General features: G+C 62.8%; 1 protein-coding gene across 1 annotated transcript in view; it reads left to right on the top strand.

Moving 5' to 3' along the window:
• The window catches only part of LOC140689642 (uncharacterized), a 227,539-nt gene that overhangs the window by 128,937 nt on the left and 78,506 nt on the right, over positions 1 to 20,096 (top strand). The window contains exons 44-59 of the mRNA XM_072950623.1: positions 493 to 604; positions 1,148 to 1,221; positions 2,826 to 2,937; positions 3,481 to 3,554; positions 7,491 to 7,602; positions 8,146 to 8,219; positions 9,824 to 9,935; positions 10,479 to 10,552; positions 12,157 to 12,268; positions 12,812 to 12,885; positions 14,491 to 14,602; positions 15,146 to 15,219; positions 16,825 to 16,936; positions 17,480 to 17,553; positions 19,160 to 19,271; positions 19,815 to 19,888. Of these exons, the coding sequence (XP_072806724.1) occupies positions 493 to 604; positions 1,148 to 1,221; positions 2,826 to 2,937; positions 3,481 to 3,554; positions 7,491 to 7,602; positions 8,146 to 8,219; positions 9,824 to 9,935; positions 10,479 to 10,552; positions 12,157 to 12,268; positions 12,812 to 12,885; positions 14,491 to 14,602; positions 15,146 to 15,219; positions 16,825 to 16,936; positions 17,480 to 17,553; positions 19,160 to 19,271; positions 19,815 to 19,888 (1,488 nt within the window). The remainder of the gene's footprint in view (positions 1 to 492; positions 605 to 1,147; positions 1,222 to 2,825; positions 2,938 to 3,480; positions 3,555 to 7,490; positions 7,603 to 8,145; positions 8,220 to 9,823; positions 9,936 to 10,478; positions 10,553 to 12,156; positions 12,269 to 12,811; positions 12,886 to 14,490; positions 14,603 to 15,145; positions 15,220 to 16,824; positions 16,937 to 17,479; positions 17,554 to 19,159; positions 19,272 to 19,814; positions 19,889 to 20,096) is intronic.

Genomic DNA, 20,096 nt, shown 5'->3' with positions numbered 1-20,096 from the left:
AGGCAGGGTCCTGGAGGCAGAGCGGTGAGCCAGGTGCGGCTCTGATTGCACGTGTGGAGGACGAGCTTTTCACGTCCGTCCCTTCTGCGTGTTCCTGGTCGGCGCCGGGCCAGCTCCCGTGGAGCTGGGGTGGTGGCGAGGAGGGCTGTCCTGCCCAAAGGGGCTGCCTGTTGTGAAGGCGCTGCTTTTGTCAGAGTGCTGGAAGCTCTGTGTGCATCCTCGCAGGCAGGACACTTGGCTTCGTCCACTGGGCGACAGCGGGGGCGTCGTGTGGTGCCATTGTTGTCCCCCCGTGTCCTGCTGCGCGGCCCGGGCTGCCGGCTGCAGGCCCCAGAGGGCTGGGTGGAGCGTGGGGCACTGTGCTGCTGGGTGGGCACCCGGCGGGGTGTGGGGAGGGTGCCCGGTGCCGACAGCTGATGCGTTGGGTTTCGGCATTTGTCGGTGGTCGCTCCGTTTCTGTCGCCTGACACGGCTCTCCCTTCTGCCCTGCAGGTTACCTTGCAGCATCCCGGCCTTTGCAAGGACCGGCCCGTGTGGCCACCACCAGCTGGGCCCCCATTGGGCCCTGTCCAGCCTCGCTCACCTGTACCGGATGCTCCACTTGGTAAGATGAAAGCGTAGATTCCTCTGTTTGTTCCTTGCGTCACTGCAGGAGAAGGGCAGATCGCTGTCCAGGTCCCTCCCAGGGCATGGGCCACCCTGACTGGGCTCTCGGCCGTGCTCCCCTGGTGCCATAGCGGACGCAATTGATGGACCGCGTCTTACCCTCCCCAATCCTGCCCTGGGGAGGAGGTGTCCCTTGTCGAGTGCTACGGAGTAAGAGGCCTGTGACAGAAGGCAGGCGTGTCAGTTCTGCACACGGGCCTTCAACAGGGAGCACGTTCCGGGCTCCCCGAAGGAGAAGCCCACCCCTGCCATTGTCTGCAGCGTGTGGAGCCCTGACCTTCCACGGCCGTTGATCGGCTATGGAAGAGACACCTGAACCCGTGGCCTGTGGTGTCTCCCTCAGGGTCACGAGACCTGTCTCCCACTCGGTCTGATGCGGGGACGAGTGGGATACGGGGAAGGAAGGCTCACCAGGTTTTGTGTGGCTTCAGCAAAGTCTTCGCAGGCGAGCCTAATCCTCCATCCCTTCTGTGGTTTTCAGCCCACGTAGGACCTGGCCCGGCCCCGGCATTGGCCGGCAGCTCCCGCCCGCCTGCGGCGGCCCCGGAGGCCCAGGTAAGTGGGGTGGCCGTGCTCCGTTGGACGTCGTCCTGGGAAAGGTGAGCTTCCTGTTTTCCCGGAAGCCATTCCCGCCCTCATCTCCAGACTGTGTGTCCTGTGACGGGTCTGGAGTGTCGTTCGCTTTCAAATTCAATCTCCCCAGGGGCCAGTGGGCTGCTTGTCCCTGGAGCCCGTCACCTTGGCGGGTGCCTGCCTAAGCCACGAGGGAGTGCTCAGAAGCCGAGGACCGCAGACTTTGGCTGTGGGTTTCTCGAGATAGCGTGCGGAGGGTGAGCCCTCGCTCCACACTGGCTTCTCCTGGCTCTGCTGACTCCTTCCTGACGACCTGCACCTGGGGTTGCTCCTGGGTCACTGAGGCAGAGTCCTGTGTCGTCACTCGTTTGACTTGTTCCCTTGCTGAGGCCAGGTGATTCTCCTGTTTAGCATGCCCATTGAAATCCTCGTAACTGAGAAAGGGGCAAAGCCCTCCCTCCAGCTTTGTCCTGTGTGCTTTGTGCAGCTTTGAGTCTACCTGTTTGGTGTGGGATAAATGTCAGAACCCGTGACCGTCTGTTCTCGGGACGGAGATGTGCCTGGCCCGCTGCGTCCAGGTGTACTCTGGGTAGATGTTGCTTTTGTAGTAAGAAATAGAGGCTTGCAGGGAAAGAGCCCGCAGTGAAGAGGCCTACTTCCCTGCAGGGGAATTGCGACGCGCAGCAGCGTCCTCCCGTCGTGCTCCCCACCCCTGCGCCTGGTCGGGCCTGCCCTGCCCTGGAAGCTGTCAGAGCTGCTCCTGTGCGTCAGCATGACACGCCGCGGGATTTTGCGCCCGGGCTAGTAGGGTCCTTTTGGTGTCAGTTGTGGGATCCAGACATCCCACTTGAGTTTGCCGAAGGACACAAGTAGTGCGCGCTTCGTAGCGCACTGAAAACCCAGACGTCCCTGAGGATAGCGGTGATTGTAGCGGAGCGTGACTACCTCCTGTGGGCAGCGTTGTCCCTTCAGGAGCACTTGGGCAGCTCCCCCGCAGGACTCCGGGGTGCCCAGCTCCCCAGTGCACTTTGCGCCCAGGGGAAGCCCCTGCAGGTCGGAGGAGATTACTTCGTGGGGGGGGGGAGGAGAGGGCCAGGCAGGGTCCTGGAGGCAGAGCGGTGACCCAGGTGCGGCTCTGATTGCACGTGTGGAGGACGAGCTTTTCACGTCCGTCCCTTCTGCGTGTTCCTGGTCGGCGCCGGGCCAGCTCCCGTGGAGCTGGGGTGGTGGCGAGGAGGGCTGTCCTGCCCAAAGGGGCTGCCTGTTGTGAAGGCGCTGCTTTTGTCAGAGTGCTGGAAGCTCTGTGTGCATCCTCGCAGGCAGGACACTTGGCTTCGTCCACTGGGCGACAGCGGGGGCGTCGTGTGGTGCCATTGTTGTCCCCCCGTGTCCTGCTGCGCGGCCCGGGCTGCCGGCTGCAGGCCCCAGAGGGCTGGGTGGAGCGTGGGGCACTGTGCTGCTGGGTGGGCACCCGGCGGGGTGTGGGGAGGGTGCCCGGTGCCGACAGCTGATGCGTTGGGTTTCGGCATTTGTCGGTGGTCGCTCCGTTTCTGTCGCCTGACACGGCTCTCCCTTCTGCCCTGCAGGTTACCTTGCAGCATCCCGGCCTTTGCAAGGACCGGCCCGTGTGGCCACCACCAGCTGGGCCCCCATTGGGCCCTGTCCAGCCTCGCTCACCTGTACCGGATGCTCCACTTGGTAAGATGAAAGCGTAGATTCCTCTGTTTGTTCCTTGCGTCACTGCAGGAGAAGGGCAGATCGCTCTCCAGGTCCCTCCCAGGGCATGGGCCACCCTGACTGGGCTCTCGGCCGTGCTCCCCTGGTGCCATAGCGGACGCAATTGATGGACCGCGTCTTACCCTCCCCAATCCTGCCCTGGGGAGGAGGTGTCCCTTGTCGAGTGCTACGGAGTAAGAGGCCTGTGACAGAAGGCAGGCGTGTCAGTTCTGCACACGGGCCTTCAACAGGGAGCACGTTCCGGGCTCCCCGAAGGAGAAGCCCACCCCTGCCATTGTCTGCAGCGTGTGGAGCCCTGACCTTCCACGGCCGTTGATCGGCTATGGAAGAGACACCTGAACCCGTGGCCTGTGGTGTCTCCCTCAGGGTCACGAGACCTGTCTCCCACTCGGTCTGATGCGGGGACGAGTGGGATACGGGGAAGGAAGGCTCACCAGGTTTTGTGTGGCTTCAGCAAAGTCTTCGCAGGCGAGCCTAATCCTCCATCCCTTCTGTGGTTTTCAGCCCACGTAGGACCTGGCCCGGCCCCGGCATTGGCCGGCAGCTCCCGCCCGCCTGCGGCGGCCCCGGAGGCCCAGGTAAGTGGGGTGGCCGTGCTCCGTTGGACGTCGTCCTGGGAAAGGTGAGCTTCCTGTTTTCCCGGAAGCCATTCCCGCCCTCATCTCCAGACTGTGTGTCCTGTGACGGGTCTGGAGTGTCGTTCGCTTTCAAATTCAATCTCCCCAGGGGCCAGTGGGCTGCTTGTCCCTGGAGCCCGTCACCTTGGCGGGTGCCTGCCTAAGCCACGAGGGAGTGCTCAGAAGCCGAGGACCGCAGACTTTGGCTGTGGGTTTCTCGAGATAGCGTGCGGAGGGTGAGCCCTCGCTCCACACTGGCTTCTCCTGGCTCTGCTGACTCCTTCCTGACGACCTGCACCTGGGGTTGCTCCTGGGTCACTGAGGCAGAGTCCTGTGTCGTCACTCGTTTGACTTGTTCCCTTGCTGAGGCCAGGTGATTCTCCTGTTTAGCATGCCCATTGAAATCCTCGTAACTGAGAAAGGGGCAAAGCCCTCCCTCCAGCTTTGTCCTGTGTGCTTTGTGCAGCTTTGAGTCTACCTGTTTGGTGTGGGATAAATGTCAGAACCCGTGACCGTCTGTTCTCGGGACGGAGATGTGCCTGGCCCGCTGCGTCCAGGTGTACTCTGGGTAGATGTTGCTTTTGTAGTAAGAAATAGAGGCTTGCAGGGAAAGAGCCCGCAGTGAAGAGGCCTACTTCCCTGCAGGGGAATTGCGACGCGCAGCAGCGTCCTCCCGTCGTGCTCCCCACCCCTGCGCCTGGTCGGGCCTGCCCTGCCCTGGAAGCTGTCAGAGCTGCTCCTGTGCGTCAGCATGACACGCCGCGGGATTTTGCGCCCGGGCTAGTAGGGTCCTTTTGGTGTCAGTTGTGGGATCCAGACATCCCACTTGAGTTTGCCGAAGGACACAAGTAGTGCGCGCTTCGTAGCGCACTGAAAACCCAGACGTCCCTGAGGATAGCGGTGATTGTAGCGGAGCGTGACTACCTCCTGTGGGCAGCGTTGTCCCTTCAGGAGCACTTGGGCAGCTCCCCCGCAGGACTCCGGGGTGCCCAGCTCCCCAGTGCACTTTGCGCCCAGGGGAAGCCCCTGCAGGTCGGAGGAGATTACTTCGTGGGGGGGGGGAGGAGAGGGCCAGGCAGGGTCCTGGAGGCAGAGCGGTGACCCAGGTGCGGCTCTGATTGCACGTGTGGAGGACGAGCTTTTCACGTCCGTCCCTTCTGCGTGTTCCTGGTCGGCGCCGGGCCAGCTCCCGTGGAGCTGGGGTGGTGGCGAGGAGGGCTGTCCTGCCCAAAGGGGCTGCCTGTTGTGAAGGCGCTGCTTTTGTCAGAGTGCTGGAAGCTCTGTGTGCATCCTCGCAGGCAGGACCCTTGGCTTCGTCCACTGGGCGACAGCGGGGGCGTCGTGTGGTGCCATTGTTGTCCCCCCGTGTCCTGCTGCGCGGCCCGGGGTGCTGGCTGCAGGCCCCAGAGGGCTGGGTGGAGCGCGGGGCACTGTGCTGCTGGGTGGGCACCCGGCAGGGTGTGGGGAGGGTGCCCGGTGCCGACAGCTGATGCGTTGGGTTTCGGCATTTGTCGGTGGTCGCTCCGTTTCTGTCACCTGACACGGCTCTCCCTTCTGCCCTGCAGGTTACCTTGCAGCATCCCGGCCTTTGCAAGGACCGGCCCGTGTGGCCACCACCAGCTGGGCCCCCATTGGGCCCTGTCCAGCCTCGCTCTCCTGTACCGGATACTCCACTTGGTAAGATGAAAGCGTAGATTCCTCTGTTTGTTCCTTGCGTCACTGCAGGAGAAGGGCAGATCGCTCTCCAGGTCCCTCCCAGGGCATGGGCCACCCTGACTGGGCTCTCGGCCGTGCTCCCCTGGTGCCATAGCGGACGCAATTGATGGACCGCGTCTTACCCTCCCCAATCCTGCCCTGGGGAGGAGGTGTCCCTTGTAGAGTGCTACGGAGTAAGAGGCCTGTGACAGAAGGCAGGCGTGTCAGTTCTGCACACGGGCCTTCAACAGGGAGCACGTTCCGGGCTCCCCGAAGGAGAAGCCCACCCCTGCCATTGTCTGCAGCGTGTGGAGCCCTGACCTTCCACGGCCGTTGATAGGCTATGGAAGAGACACCTGAACCCGTGGCCTGTGGTGTCTCCCTCAGGGTCACGAGACCTGTCTCCCACTCGGTCTGATGCGGGGACGAGTGGGATACGGGGAAGGAAGGCTCACCAGGTTTTGTGTGGCTTCAGCAAAGTCTTCGCAGGCGAGCCTAATCCTCCATCCCTTCTGTGGTTTTCAGCCCACGTAGGACCTGGCCCGGCCCTGGCATTGGCCGGCAGCTCCCGCCCGCCTGCGGCGGCCCCGGAGGCCCAGGTAAGTGGGGTGGCCGTGCTCCGTTGGACGTCGTCCTGGGAAAGGTGAGCTTCCTGTTTTCCCGGAAGCCATTCCCGCCCTCATCTCCAGACTGTGTGTCCTGTGACGGGTCTGGAGTGTCGTTCGCTTTCAAATTCAATCTCCCCAGGGGCCAGTGGGCTGCTTGTCCCTGGAGCCCGTCACCTTGGCAGGTGCCTGCCTAAGCCATGAGGGAGTGCTCAGAAGCCGAGGACCGCAGACTTTGGCTGTGGGTTTCTCGAGATAGCGTGCGGAGGGTGAGCCCTCGCTCCACACTGGCTTCTCCTGGCTCTGCTGACTCCTTCCTGACGACCTGCACCTGGGGTTGCTCCTGGGTCACTGAGGCAGAGTCCTGTGTCGTCACTCGTTTGACTTGTTCCCTTGCTGAGGCCAGGTGATTCTCCTGTTTAGCATGCCCATTGAAATCCTCGTAACTGAGAAAGGGGCAAAGCCCTCCCTCCAGCTTTGTCCTGTGTGCTTTGTGCAGCTTTGAGTCTACCTGTTTGGTGTGGGATAAATGTCAGAACCCGTGACCGTCTGTTCTCGGGACGGAGATGTGCCTGGCCCGCTGCGTCCAGGTGTACTCTGGGTAGATGTTGCTTTTGTAGTAAGAAATAGAGGCTTGCAGGGAAAGAGCCCGCAGTGAAGAGGCCTACTTCCCTGCAGGGGAATTGCGACGCGCAGCAGCGTCCTCCCGTCGTGCTCCCCACCCCTGCGCCTGGTCGGGCCTGCCCTGCCCTGGAAGCTGTCAGAGCTGCTCCTGTGCGTCAGCATGACACGCCGCGGGATTTTGTGCCCGGGCTAGTAGGGTCCTTTTGGTGTCAGTTGTGGGATCCAGACATCCCACTTGAGTTTGCCGAAGGACACAAGTAGTGCGCGCTTCGTAGCGCACTGAAAACCCAGACGTCCCTGAGGATAGCGGTGATTGTAGCGGAGCGTGACTACCTCCTGTGGGCAGCGTTGACCCTTCAGGAGCTCTTGGGCAGCTCCCCCGCAGGACTCCGGGGTGCCCAGCTCCCCAGTGCACTTTGCGCCCAGGGGAAGCCCCTGCAGGTCGGAGGAGATTACTTCGTTGGGGGGGGGGGAGAGGGCCAGGCAGGGTCCTGGAGGCAGAGCGGTGACCCAGGTGCGGCTCTGATTGCACGTGTGGAGGACGAGCTTTTCACGTCCGTCCCTTCTGCGTGTTCCTGGTCGGCGCCGGGCCAGCTCCCGTGGAGCTGGGGTGGTGGCGAGGAGGGCTGTCCTGCCCAAAGGGGCTGCCTGTTGTGAAGGCGCTGCTTTTGTCAGAGTGCTGGAAGCTCTGTGTGCATCCTCGCAGGCAGGACCCTTGGCTTCGTCCACTGGGCGACAGCGGGGGCGTCGTGTGGTGCCATTGTTGTCCCCCCGTGTCCTGCTGCGCGGCCCGGGCTGCCGGCTGCAGGCCCCAGAGGGCTGGGTGGAGCGTGGGGCACTGTGCTGCTGGGTGGGCACCCGGCGGGGTGTGGGGAGGGTGCCCGGTGCCGACAGCTGATGCGTTGGGTTTCGGCATTTGTCGGTGGTCGCTCCGTTTCTGTCGCCTGACAGGGCTCTCCCTTCTGCCCTGCAGGTTACCTTGCAGCATCCCGGCCTTTGCAAGGACCGGCCCGTGTTGCCACCACCAGCTGGGCCCCCATTGGGCCCTGTCCAGCCTCGCTCTCCTGTACCGGATACTCCACTTGGTAAGATGAAAGCGTAGATTCCTCTGTTTGTTCCTTGCGTCACTGCAGGAGAAGGGCAGATCGCTGTCCAGGTCCCTCCCAGGGCATGGGCCACCCTGACTGGGCTCTCGGCCGTGCTCCCCTGGTGCCATAGCGGACGCAGTTGATGGACCGCGTCTTACCCTCCCCAATCCTGCCCTGGGGAGGAGGTGTCCCTTGTAGAGTGCTACGGAGTAAGAGGCCTGTGACAGAAGGCAGGCGTGTCAGTTCTGCACACGGGCCTTCAACAGGGAGCACGTTCCGGGCTCCCCGAAGGAGAAGCCCACCCCTGCCATTGTCTGCAGCGTGTGGAGCCCTGACCTTCCACGGCCGTTGATCGGCTACGGAAGAGACACCTGAACCCGTGGCCTGTGGTGTCTCCCTCAGGGTCACGAGACCTGTCTCCCACTCGGTCTGATGCGGGGACGAGTGGGATACGGGGAAGGAAGGCTCACCAGGTTTTGTGTGGCTTCAGCAAAGTCTTCGCAGGCGAGCCTAATCCTCCATCCCTTCTGTGGTTTTCAGCCCACGTAGGACCTGGCCCGGCCCCGGCATTGGCCGGCAGCTCCCGCCCGCCTGCGGCGGCCCCGGAGGCCCAGGTAAGTGGGGTGGCCGTGCTCCATTGGACGTCGTCCTGGGAAAGGTGAGCTTCCTGTTTTCCCGGAAGCCATTCCCGCCCTCATCTCCAGACTGTGTGTCCTGTGACGGGTGTGGAATGTCGTTCGCTTTCAAATTCAATCTCCCCAGGGGCCAGTGGGCTGCTTGTCCCTGGAGCCCGTCACCTTGGCGGGTGCCTGCCTAAGCCACGAGGGAGTGCTCAGAAGCCGAGGACCGCAGACTTTGGCTGTGGGTTTCTCGAGATAGCGTGCGGAGGGTGAGCCCTCGCTCCACACTGGCTTCTCCTGGCTCTGCTGACTCCTTCCTGACGACCTGCACCTGGGGTTGCTCCTGGGTCACTGAGGCAGAGTCCTGTGTCGTCACTCGTTTGACTTGTTCCCTTGCTGAGGCCAGGTGATTCTCCTGTTTAGCATGCCCATTGAAATCCTCGTAACTGAGAAAGGGGCAAAGCCCTCCCTCCAGCTTTGTCCTGTGTGCTTTGTGCAGCTTTGAGTCTACCTGTTTGGCGTGGGATAAATGTCAGAACCCGTGCCCGTCTGTTCTCGGGACGGAGATGTGCCTGGCCCGCTGCGTCCAGGTGTACTCTGGGTAGATGTTGCTTTTGTAGTAAGAAATAGAGGCTTGCAGGGAAAGAGCCCGCAGTGAAGAGGCCTACTTCCCTGCAGGGGAATTGCGACGCGCAGCAGCGTCCTCCCGTCGTGCTCCCCACCCCTGCGCCTGGTCGGGCCTGCCCTGCCCTGGAAGCTGTCAGAGCTGCTCCTGTGCGTCAGCATGACACGCCGCGGGATTTTGCGCCCGGGCTAGTAGGGTCCTTTTGGTGTCAGTTGTGGGATCCAGACATCCCACTTGAGTTTGCCGAAGGACACAAGTAGTGCGCGCTTCGTAGCGCACTGAAAACCCAGACGTCCCTGAGGATAGCGGTGATTGTAGCGGAGCGTGACTACCTCCTGTGGGCAGCGTTGTCCCTTCAGGAGCACTTGGGCAGCTCCCCCGCAGGACTCCGGGGTGCCCAGCTCCCCAGTGCACTTTGCGCCCAGGGGAAGCCCCTGCAGGTCGGAGGAGATTACTTCGTGGGGGGGGGGAGGAGAGGGCCAGGCAGGGTCCTGGAGGCAGAGCGGTGACCCAGGTGCGGCTCTGATTGCACGTGTGGAGGACGAGCTTTTCACGTCCGTCCCTTCTGCGTGTTCCTGGTCGGCACCGGGCCAGCTCCCGTGGAGCTGGGGTGGTGGCGAGGAGGGCTGTCCTGCCCAAAGGGGCTGCCTGTTGTGAAGGCGCTGCTTTTGTCAGAGTGCTGGAAGCTCTGTGTGCATCCTCGCAGGCAGGACCCTTGGCTTCGTCCACTGGGTGACAGCGGGGGCGTCGTGTGGTGCCATTGTTGTCCCCCCGTGTCCTGCTGCGCGGCCCGTGGTGCTGGCTGCAGGCCCCAGAGGGCTGGGTGGAGCGCGGGGCACTGTGCTGCTGGGTGGGCACCCGTCAGGGTGTGGGGAGGGTGCCCGGTGCCGACAGCTGATGCGTTGGGTTTCGGCATTTGTCGGTGGTCGCTCCGTTTCTGTCACCTGACACGGCTCTCCCTTCTGCCCTGCAGGTTACCTTGCAGCATCCCGGCCTTTGCAAGGACCGGCCCGTGTGGCCACCACCAGCTGGGCCCCCATTGGGCCCTGTCCAGCCTCGCTCTCCTGTACCGGATACTCCACTTGGTAAGATGAAAGCGTAGATTCCTCTGTTTGTTCCTTGCGTCACTGCAGGAGAAGGGCAGATCGCTCTCCAGGTCCCTCCCAGGGCATGGGCCACCCTGACTGGGCTCTCGGCCGTGCTCCCCTGGTGCCATAGCGGACGCAATTGATGGACCGCGTCTTACCCTCCCCAATCCTGCCCTGGGGAGGAGGTGTCCCTTGTAGAGTGCTACGGAGTAAGAGGCCTGTGACAGAAGGCAGGCGTGTCAGTTCTGCACACGGGCCTTCAACAGGGAGCACGTTCCGGGCTCCCCGAAGGAGAAGCCCACCCCTGCCATTGTCTGCAGCGTGTGGAGCCCTGACCTTCCACGGCCGTTGATCGGCTATGGAAGAGACACCTGAACCCGTGGCCTGTGGTGTCTCCCTCAGGGTCACGAGACCTGTCTCCCACTCGGTCTGATGCGGGGACGAGTGGGATACGGGGAAGGAAGGCTCACCAGGTTTTGTGTGGCTTCAGCAAAGTCTTCGCAGGCGAGCCTAATCCTCCATCCCTTCTGTGGTTTTCAGCCCACGTAGGACCTGGCCCGGCCCCGGCATTGGCCGGCAGCTCCCGCCCGCCTGCGGCGGCCCCGGAGGCCCAGGTAAGTGGGGTGGCCGTGCTCCGTTGGACGTCGTCCTGGGAAAGGTGAGCTTCCTGTTTTCCCGGAAGCCATTCCCGCCCTCATCTCCAGACTGTGTGTCCTGTGACGGGTGTGGAGTGTCGTTCGCTTTCAAATTCAATCTCCCCAGGGGCCAGTGGGCTGCTTGTCCCTGGAGCCCGTCACCTTGGCGGGTGCCTGCCTAAGCCACGAGGGAGTGCTCAGAAGCCGAGGACCGCAGACTTTGGCTGTGGGTTTCTCGAGATAGCGTGCGGAGGGTGAGCCCTCGCTCCACACTGGCTTCTCCTGGCTCTGCTGACTCCTTCCTGACGACCTGCACCTGGGGTTGCTCCTGGGTCACTGAGGCAGAGTCCTGTGTCGTCACTCGTTTGACTTGTTCCCTTGCTGAGGCCAGGTGATTCTCCTGTTTAGCATGCCCATTGAAATCCTCGTAACTGAGAAAGGGGCAAAGCCCTCCCTCCAGCTTTGTCCTGTGTGCTTTGTGCAGCTTTGAGTCTACCTGTTTGGTGTGGGATAAATGTCAGAACCCGTGACCGTCTGTTCTCGGGACGGAGATGTGCCTGGCCCGCTGCGTCCAGGTGTACTCTGGGTAGATGTTGCTTTTGTAGTAAGAAATAGAGGCTTGCAGGGAAAGAGCCCGCAGTGAAGAGGCCTACTTCCCTGCAGGGGAATTGCGACGCGCAGCAGCATCCTCCCGTCGTGCTCCCCACCCCTGCGCCTGGTCGGGCCTGCCCTGCCCTGGAAGCTGTCAGAGCTGCTCCTGTGCGTCAGCATGACACGCCGCAGGATTTTGTGCCCGGGCTAGTAGGGTCCTTTTGGTGTCAGTTGTGGGATCCAGACATCCCACTTGAGTTTGCCGAAGTACACAAGTAGTGCGCGCTTCGTAGCGCACTGAAAACCCAGACGTCCCTGAGGATAGCGGTGATTGTAGCGGAGCGTGACTACCACCTGTGGGCAGCGTTGACCCTTCAGGAGCTCTTGGGCAGCTCCCCCGCAGGACTCCGGGGTGCCCAGCTCCCCAGTGCACTTTGCGCCCAGGGGAAGCCCCTGCAGGTCGGAGGAGATTACTTCGTTGGGGGGGGGGGGAGAGGGCCAGGCAGGGTCCTGGAGGCAGAGCGGTGACCCAGGTGCGGCTCTGATTGCACGTGTGGAGGACGAGCTTTTCACGTCCGTCCCTTCTGCGTGTTCCTGGTCGGCGCCGGGCCAGCTCCCGTGGAGCTGGGGTGGTGGCGAGGAGGGCTGTCCTGCCCAAAGGGGCTGCCTGTTGTGAAGGCGCTGCTTTTGTCAGAGTGCTGGAAGCTCTGTGTGCATCCTCGCAGGCAGGACCCTTGGCTTCGTCCACTGGGCGACAGCGGGGGCGTCGTGTGGTGCCATTGTTGTCCCCCCGTGTCCTGCTGCGCGGCCCGGGCTGCCGGCTGCAGGCCCCAGAGGGCTGGGTGGAGCGTGGGGCACTGTGCTGCTGGGTGGGCACCCGGCGGGGTGTGGGGAGGGTGCCCGGTGCCGACAGCTGATGCGTTGGGTTTCGGCATTTGTCGGTGGTCGCTCCGTTTCTGTCACCTGACACGGCTCTCCCTTCTGCCCTGCAGGTTACCTTGCAGCATCCCGGCCTTTGCAAGGACCGCCCCGTGTGGCCACCACCAGCTGGGCCCCCATTGGGCCCTGTCCAGCCTCGCTCTCCTGTACCGGATACTCCACTTGGTAAGATGAAAGCGTAGATTCCTCTGTTTGTTCCTTGCGTCACTGCAGGAGAAGGGCAGATCGCTGTCCAGGTCCCTCCCAGGGCATGGGCCACCCTGACTGGGCTCTCGGCCGTGCTCCCCTGGTGCCATAGCGGACGCAATTGATGGACCGCGTCTTACCCTCCCCAATCCTGCCCTGGGGAGGAGGTGTCCCTTGTAGAGTGCTACGGAGTAAGAGGCCTGTGACAGAAGGCAGGCGTGTCAGTTCTGCACACGGGCCTTCAACAGGGAGCACGTTCCGGGCTCCCCGAAGGAGAAGCCCACCCCTGCCATTGTCTGGAGCATGTGGAGCCCTGACCTTCCACGGCCGTTGATCGGCTACGGAAGAGACACCTGAACCCGTGGCCTGTGGTGTCTCCCTCAGGGTCACGAGACCTGTCTCCCACTCGGTCTGATGCGGGGACGAGTGGGATACGGGGAAGGAAGGCTCACCAGGTTTTGTGTGGCTTCAGCAAAGTCTTCGCAGGCGAGCCTAATCCTCCATCCCTTCTGTGGTTTTCAGCCCACGTAGGACCTGGCCCGGCCCCGGCATTGGCCGGCAGCTCCCGCCCGCCTGCGGCGGCCCCGGAGGCCCAGGTAAGTGGGGTGGCCGTGCTCCATTGGACGTCGTCCTGGGAAAGGTGAGCTTCCTGTTTTCCCGGAAGCCATTCCCGCCCTCATCTCCAGACTGTGTGTCCTGTGACGGGTGTGGAATGTCGTTCGCTTTCAAATTCAATCTCCCCAGGGGCCAGTGGGCTGCTTGTCCCTGGAGCCCGTCACCTTGGCGGGTGCCTGCCTAAGCCACGAGGGAGTGCTCAGAAGCCGAGGACCGCAGACTTTGGCTGTGGGTTTCTCGAGATAGCGTGCGGAGGGTGAGCCCTCGCTCCACACTGGCTTCTCCTGGCTCTGCTGACTCCTTCCTGACGACCTGCACCTGGGGTTGCTCCTGGGTCACTGAGGCAGAGTCCTGTGTCGTCACTCGTTTGACTTGTTCCCTTGCTGAGGCCAGGTGATTCTCCTGTTTAGCATGCCCATTGAAATCCTCGTAACTGAGAAAGGGGCAAAGCCCTCCCTCCAGCTTTGTCCTGTGTGCTTTGTGCAGCTTTGAGTCTACCTGTTTGGTGTGGGATAAATGTCAGAACCCGTGACCGTCTGTTCTCGGGACGGAGATGTGCCTGGCCCGCTGCGTCCAGGTGTACTCTGGGTAGATGTTGCTTTTGTAGTAAGAAATAGAGGCTTGCAGGGAAAGAGCCCGCAGTGAAGAGGCCTACTTCCCTGCAGGGGAATTGCGACGCGCAGCAGCGTCCTCCCGTCGTGCTCCCCACCCCTGCGCCTGGTCGGGCCTGCCCTGCCCTGGAAGCTGTCAGAGCTGCTCCTGTGCGTCAGCATGACACGCCGCGGGATTTTGCGCCCGGGCTAGTAGGGTCCTTTTGGTGTCAGTTGTGGGATCCAGACATCCCACTTGAGTTTGCCGAAGGACACAAGTAGTGAGCGCTTCGTAGCGCACTGAAAACCCAGACGTCCCTGAGGATAGCGGTGATTGTAGCGGAGCGCGACTACCTCCTGTGGGCAGCGTTGTCCCTTCAGGAGCACTTGGGCAGCTCCCCCGCAGGACTCCGGGGTGCCCAGCTCCCCAGTGCACTTTGCGCCCAGGGGAAGCCCCTGCAGGTCGGAGGAGATTACTTCGTGGGGGGGGGGGAGGAGAGGGCCAGGCAGGGTCCTGGAGGCAGAGCGGTGACCCAGGTGCGGCTCTGATTGCACGTGTGGAGGATGAGCTTTTCACGTCCGTCCCTTCTGCGTGTTCCTGGTCGGCGCCGGGCCAGCTCCCGTGGAGCTGGGGTGGTGGCGAGGAGGGCTGTCCTGCCCAAAGGGGCTGCCTGTTGTGAAGGTGCTGCTTTTGTCAGAGTGCTGGAAGCTCTGTGTGCATCCTCGCAGGCAGGACCCTTGGCTTCGTCCACTGGGCGACAGCGGGGGCGTCGTGTGGTGCCATTGTTGTCCCCCCGTGTCCTGCTGCGCGGCCCGGGCTGCCGGCTGCAGGCCCCAGAGGGCTGGGTGGAGCGTGGGGCACTGTGCTGCTGGGTGGGCACCCGGCGGGGTGTGGGGAGGGTGCCCGGTGCCGACAGCTGATGCGTTGGGTTTCGGCATTTGTCGGTGGTCGCTCCGTTTCTGTCGCCTGACACGGCTCTCCCTTCTGCCCTGCAGGTTACCTTGCAGCATCCCGGCCTTTGCAAGGACCGGCCCGTGTGGCCACCACCAGCTGGGCCCCCATTGGGCCCTGTCCAGCCTCGCTCACCTGTACCGGATGCTCCACTTGGTAAGATGAAAGCGTAGATTCCTCTGTTTGTTCCTTGCGTCACTGCAGGAGAAGGGCAGATCGCTCTCCAGGTCCCTCCCAGGGCATGGGCCACCCTGACTGGGCTCTCGGCCGTGCTCCCCTGGTGCCATAGCGGACGCAATTGATGGACCGCGTCTTACCCTCCCCAATCCTGCCCTGGGGAGGAGGTGTCCCTTGTAGAGTGCTACGGAGTAAGAGGCCTGTGACAGAAGGCAGGCGTGTCAGTTCTGCACACGGGCCTTCAACAGGGAGCACGTTCCGGGCTCCCCGAAGGAGAAGCCCACCCCTGCCATTGTCTGCAGCGTGTGGAGCCCTGACCTTCCACGGCCGTTGATCGGCTATGGAAGAGACACCTGAACCCGTGGCCTGTGGTGTCTCCCTCAGGGTCACGAGACCTGTCTCCCACTCGGTCTGATGCGGGGACGAGTGGGATACGGGGAAGGAAGGCTCACCAGGTTTTGTGTGGCTTCAGCAAAGTCTTCGCAGGCGAGCCTAATCCTCCATCCCTTCTGTGGTTTTCAGCCCACGTAGGACCTGGCCCGGCCCCGGCATTGGCCGGCAGCTCCCGCCCGCCTGCGGCGGCCCCGGAGGCCCAGGTAAGTGGGGTGGCCGTGCTCCGTTGGACGTCGTCCTGGGAAAGGTGAGCTTCCTGTTTTCCCGGAAGCCATTCCCGCCCTCATCTCCAGACTGTGTGTCCTGTGACGGGTGTGGAGTGTCGTTCGCTTTCAAATTCAATCTCCCCAGGGGCCAGTGGGCTGCTTGTCCCTGGAGCCCGTCACCTTGGCGGGTGCCTGCCTAAGCCACGAGGGAGTGCTCAGAAGCCGATGACCGCAGACTTTGGCTGTGGGTTTCTCGAGATAGCGTGCGGAGGGTGAGCCCTCGCTCCACACTGGCTTCTCCTGGCTCTGCTGACTCCTTCCTGACGACCTGCACCTGGGGTTGCTCCTGGGTCACTGAGGCAGAGTCCTGTGTCGTCACTCGTTTGACTTGTTCCCTTGCTGAGGCCAGGTGATTCTCCTGTTTAGCATGCCCATTGAAATCCTCGTAACTGAGAAAGGGGCAAAGCCCTCCCTCCAGCTTTGTCCTGTGTGCTTTGTGCAGCTTTGAGTCTACCTGTTTGGTGTGGGATAAATGTCAGAACCCGTGACCGTCTGTTCTCGGGACGGAGATGTGCCTGGCCCGCTGCGTCCAGGTGTACTCTGGGTAGATGTTGCTTTTGTAGTAAGAAATAGAGGCTTGCAGGGAAAGAGCCCGCAGTGAAGAGGCCTACTTCCCTGCAGGGGAATTGCGACGCGCAGCAGCGTCCTCCCGTCGTGCTCCCCACCCCTGCGCCTGGTCGGGCCTGCCCTGCCCTGGAAGCTGTCAGAGCTCCTCCTGTGCGTCAGCATGACACGCCGCGGGATTTTGCGCCCGGGCTAGTAGGGTCCTTTTGGTGTCAGTTGTGGGATCCAGACATCCCACTTGAGTTTGCCGAAGGACACAAGTAGTGAGCGCTTCGTAGCGCACTGAAAACCCAGACGTCCCTGAGGATAGCGGTGATTGTAGCGGAGCGCGACTACCTCCTGTGGGCAGCGTTGTCCCTTCAGGAGCACTTGGGCAGCTCCCCCGCAGGACTCCGGGGTGCCCAGCTCCCCAGTGCACTTTGCGCCCAGGGGAAGCCCCTGCAGGTCGGAGGAGATTACTTCGTGGGGGGGGGGGAGGAGAGGGCCAGGCAGGGTCCTGGAGGCAGAGCGGTGACCCAGGTGCGGCTCTGATTGCACGTGTGGAGGATGAGCTTTTCACGTCCGTCCCTTCTGCGTGTTCCTGGTCGGCGCCGGGCCAGCTCCCGTGGAGCTGGGGTGGTGGCGAGGAGGGCTGTCCTGCCCAAAGGGGCTGCCTGTTGTGAAGGTGCTGCTTTTGTCAGAGTGCTGGAAGCTCTGTGTGCATCCTCGCAGGCAGGACCCTTGGCTTCGTCCACTGGGCGACAGCGGGGGCGTCGTGTGGTGCCATTGTTGTCCCCCCGTGTCCTGCTGCGCGGCCCGGGCTGCCGGCTGCAGGCCCCAGAGGGCTGGGTGGAGCGTGGGGCACTGTGCTGCTGGGTGGGCACCCGGCGGGGTGTGGGGAGGGTGCCCGGTGCCGACAGCTGATGCGTTGGGTTTCGGCATTTGTCGGTGGTCGCTCCGTTTCTGTCGCCTGACACGGCTCTCCCTTCTGCCCTGCAGGTTACCTTGCAGCATCCCGGCCTTTGCAAGGACCGGCCCGTGTGGCCACCACCAGCTGGGCCCCCATTGGGCCCTGTCCAGCCTCGCTCACCTGTACCGGATGCTCCACTTGGTAAGATGAAAGCGTAGATTCCTCTGTTTGTTCCTTGCGTCACTGCAGGAGAAGGGCAGATCGCTCTCCAGGTCCCTCCCAGGGCATGGGCCACCCTGACTGGGCTCTCGGCCGTGCTCCCCTGGTGCCATAGCGGACGCAATTGATGGACCGCGTCTTACCCTCCCCAATCCTGCCCTGGGGAGGAGGTGTCCCTTGTAGAGTGCTACGGAGTAAGAGGCCTGTGACAGAAGGCAGGCGTGTCAGTTCTGCACACGGGCCTTCAACAGGGAGCACGTTCCGGGCTCCCCGAAGGAGAAGCCCACCCCTGCCATTGTCTGCAGCGTGTGGAGCCCTGACCTTCCACGGCCGTTGATCGGCTATGGAAGAGACACCTGAACCCGTGGCCTGTGGTGTCTCCCTCAGGGTCACGAGACCTGTCTCCCACTCGGTCTGATGCGGGGACGAGTGGGATACGGGGAAGGAAGGCTCACCAGGTTTTGTGTGGCTTCAGCAAAGTCTTCGCAGGCGAGCCTAATCCTCCATCCCTTCTGTGGTTTTCAGCCCACGTAGGACCTGGCCCGGCCCCGGCATTGGCCGGCAGCTCCCGCCCGCCTGCGGCGGCCCCGGAGGCCCAGGTAAGTGGGGTGGCCGTGCTCCGTTGGACGTCGTCCTGGGAAAGGTGAGCTTCCTGTTTTCCCGGAAGCCATTCCCGCCCTCATCTCCAGACTGTGTGTCCTGTGACGGGTCTGGAGTGTCGTTCGCTTTCAAATTCAATCTCCCCAGGGGCCAGTGGGCTGCTTGTCCCTGGAGCCCGTCACCTTGGCGGGTGCCTGCCTAAGCCACGAGGGAGTGCTCAGAAGCCGAGGACCGCAGACTTTGGCTGTGGGTTTCTCGAGATAGCATGCGGAGGGTGAGCCCTCGCTCCACACTGGCTTCTCCTGGCTCTGCTGACTCCTTCCTGACGACCTGCACCTGGGGTTGCTCCTGGGTCACTGAGGCAGAGTCCTGTGTCGTCACTCGTTTGACTTGTTCCCTTGCTGAGGCCAGGTGATTCTCCTGTTTAGCATGCCCATTGAAATCCTCGTAACTGAGAAAGGGGCAAAGCCCTCCCTCCAGCTTTGTCCTGTGTGCTTTGTGCAGCTTTGAGTCTACCTGTTTGGTGTGGGATAAATGTCAGAACCCGTGACCGTCTGTTCTCGGGACGGAGATGTGCCTGGCCCGCTGCGTCCAGGTGTACTCTGGGTAGATGTTGCTTTTGTAGTAAGAAATAGAGGCTTGCAGGGAAAGAGCCCGCAGTGAAGAGGCCTACTTCCCTGCAGGGGAATTGCGACGCGCAGCAGCGTCCTCCCGTCGTGCTCCCCACCCCTGCGCCTGGTCGGGCCTGCCCTGCCCTGGAAGCTGTCAGAGCTCCTCCTGTGTGTCAGCATGACACGCCGCGGGATTTTGCGCCCGGGCTAGTAGGGTCCTTTTGGTGTCAGTTGTGGGATCCAGACATCCCACTTGAGTTTGCCGAAGGACACAAGTAGTGAGCGCTTCGTAGCGCACTGAAAACCCAGACGTCCCTGAGGATAGCGGTGATTGTAGCGGAGCGCGACTACCTCCTGTGGGCAGCGTTGTCCCTTCAGGAGCACTTGGGCAGCTCCCCCGCAGGACTCCGGGGTGCCCAGCTCCCCAGTGCACTTTGCGCCCAGGGGAAGCCCCTGCAGGTCGGAGGAGATTACTTCGTGGGGGGGGGGGGAGGAGAGGGCCAGGCAGGGTCCTGGAGGCAGAGCGGTGACCCAGGTGCGGCTCTGATTGCACGTGTGGAGGATGAGCTTTTCACGTCCGTCCCTTCTGCGTGTTCCTGGTCGGCGCCGGGCCAGCTCCCGTGGAGCTGGGGTGGTGGCGAGGAGGGCTGTCCTGCCCAAAGGGGCTGCCTGTTGTGAAGGTGCTGCTTTTGTCAGAGTGCTGGAAGCTCTGTGTGCATCCTCGCAGGCAGGACCCTTGGCTTCGTCCACTGGGCGACAGCGGGGGCGTCGTGTGGTGCCATTGTTGTCCCCCCGTGTCCTGCTGCGCGGCCCGGGCTGCCGGCTGCAGGCCCCAGAGGGCTGGGTGGAGCGTGGGGCACTGTGCTGCTGGGTGGGCACCCGGCGGGGTGTGGGGAGGGTGCCCGGTGCCGACAGCTGATGCGTTGGGTTTCGGCATTTGTCGGTGGTCGCTCCGTTTCTGTCGCCTGACACGGCTCTCCCTTCTGCCCTGCAGGTTACCTTGCAGCATCCCGGCCTTTGCAAGGACCGGCCCGTGTGGCCACCACCAGCTGGGCCCCCATTGGGCCCTGTCCAGCCTCGCTCACCTGTACCGGATGCTCCACTTGGTAAGATGAAAGCGTAGATTCCTCTGTTTGTTCCTTGCGTCACTGCAGGAGAAGGGCAGATCGCTCTCCAGGTCCCTCCCAGGGCATGGGCCACCCTGACTGGGCTCTCGGCCGTGCTCCCCTGGTGCCATAGCGGACGCAATTGATGGACCGCGTCTTACCCTCCCCAATCCTGCCCTGGGGAGGAGGTGTCCCTTGTAGAGTGCTACGGAGTAAGAGGCCTGTGACAGAAGGCAGGCGTGTCAGTTCTGCACACGGGCCTTCAACAGGGAGCACGTTCCGGGCTCCCCGAAGGAGAAGCCCACCCCTGCCATTGTCTGCAGCGTGTGGAGCCCTGACCTTCCACGGCCGTTGATCGGCTATGGAAGAGACACCTGAACCCGTGGCCTGTGGTGTCTCCCTCAGGGTCACGAGACCTGTCTCCCACTCGGTCTGATGCGGGGACGAGTGGGATACGGGGAAGGAAGGCTCACCAGGTTTTGTGTGGCTTCAGCAAAGTCTTCGCAGGCGAGCCTAATCCTCCATCCCTTCTGTGGTTTTCAGCCCACGTAGGACCTGGCCCGGCCCCGGCATTGGCCGGCAGCTCCCGCCCGCCTGCGGCGGCCCCGGAGGCCCAGGTAAGTGGGGTGGCCGTGCTCCGTTGGACGTCGTCCTGGGAAAGGTGAGCTTCCTGTTTTCCCGGAAGCCATTCCCGCCCTCATCTCCAGACTGTGTGTCCTGTGACGGGTCTGGAGTGTCGTTCGCTTTCAAATTCAATCTCCCCAGGGGCCAGTGGGCTGCTTGTCCCTGGAGCCCGTCACCTTGGCGGGTGCCTGCCTAAGCCAC

This window comes from Vicugna pacos, chromosome 27 (assembly GCF_048564905.1).
Source record: "Vicugna pacos chromosome 27, VicPac4, whole genome shotgun sequence".
NCBI classification, from domain to species: Eukaryota; Metazoa; Chordata; class Mammalia; order Artiodactyla; family Camelidae; genus Vicugna; species Vicugna pacos.
Note: the sequence above shows the minus strand (reverse complement) of the source record. Positions and strands in the feature narration are given on the sequence as shown.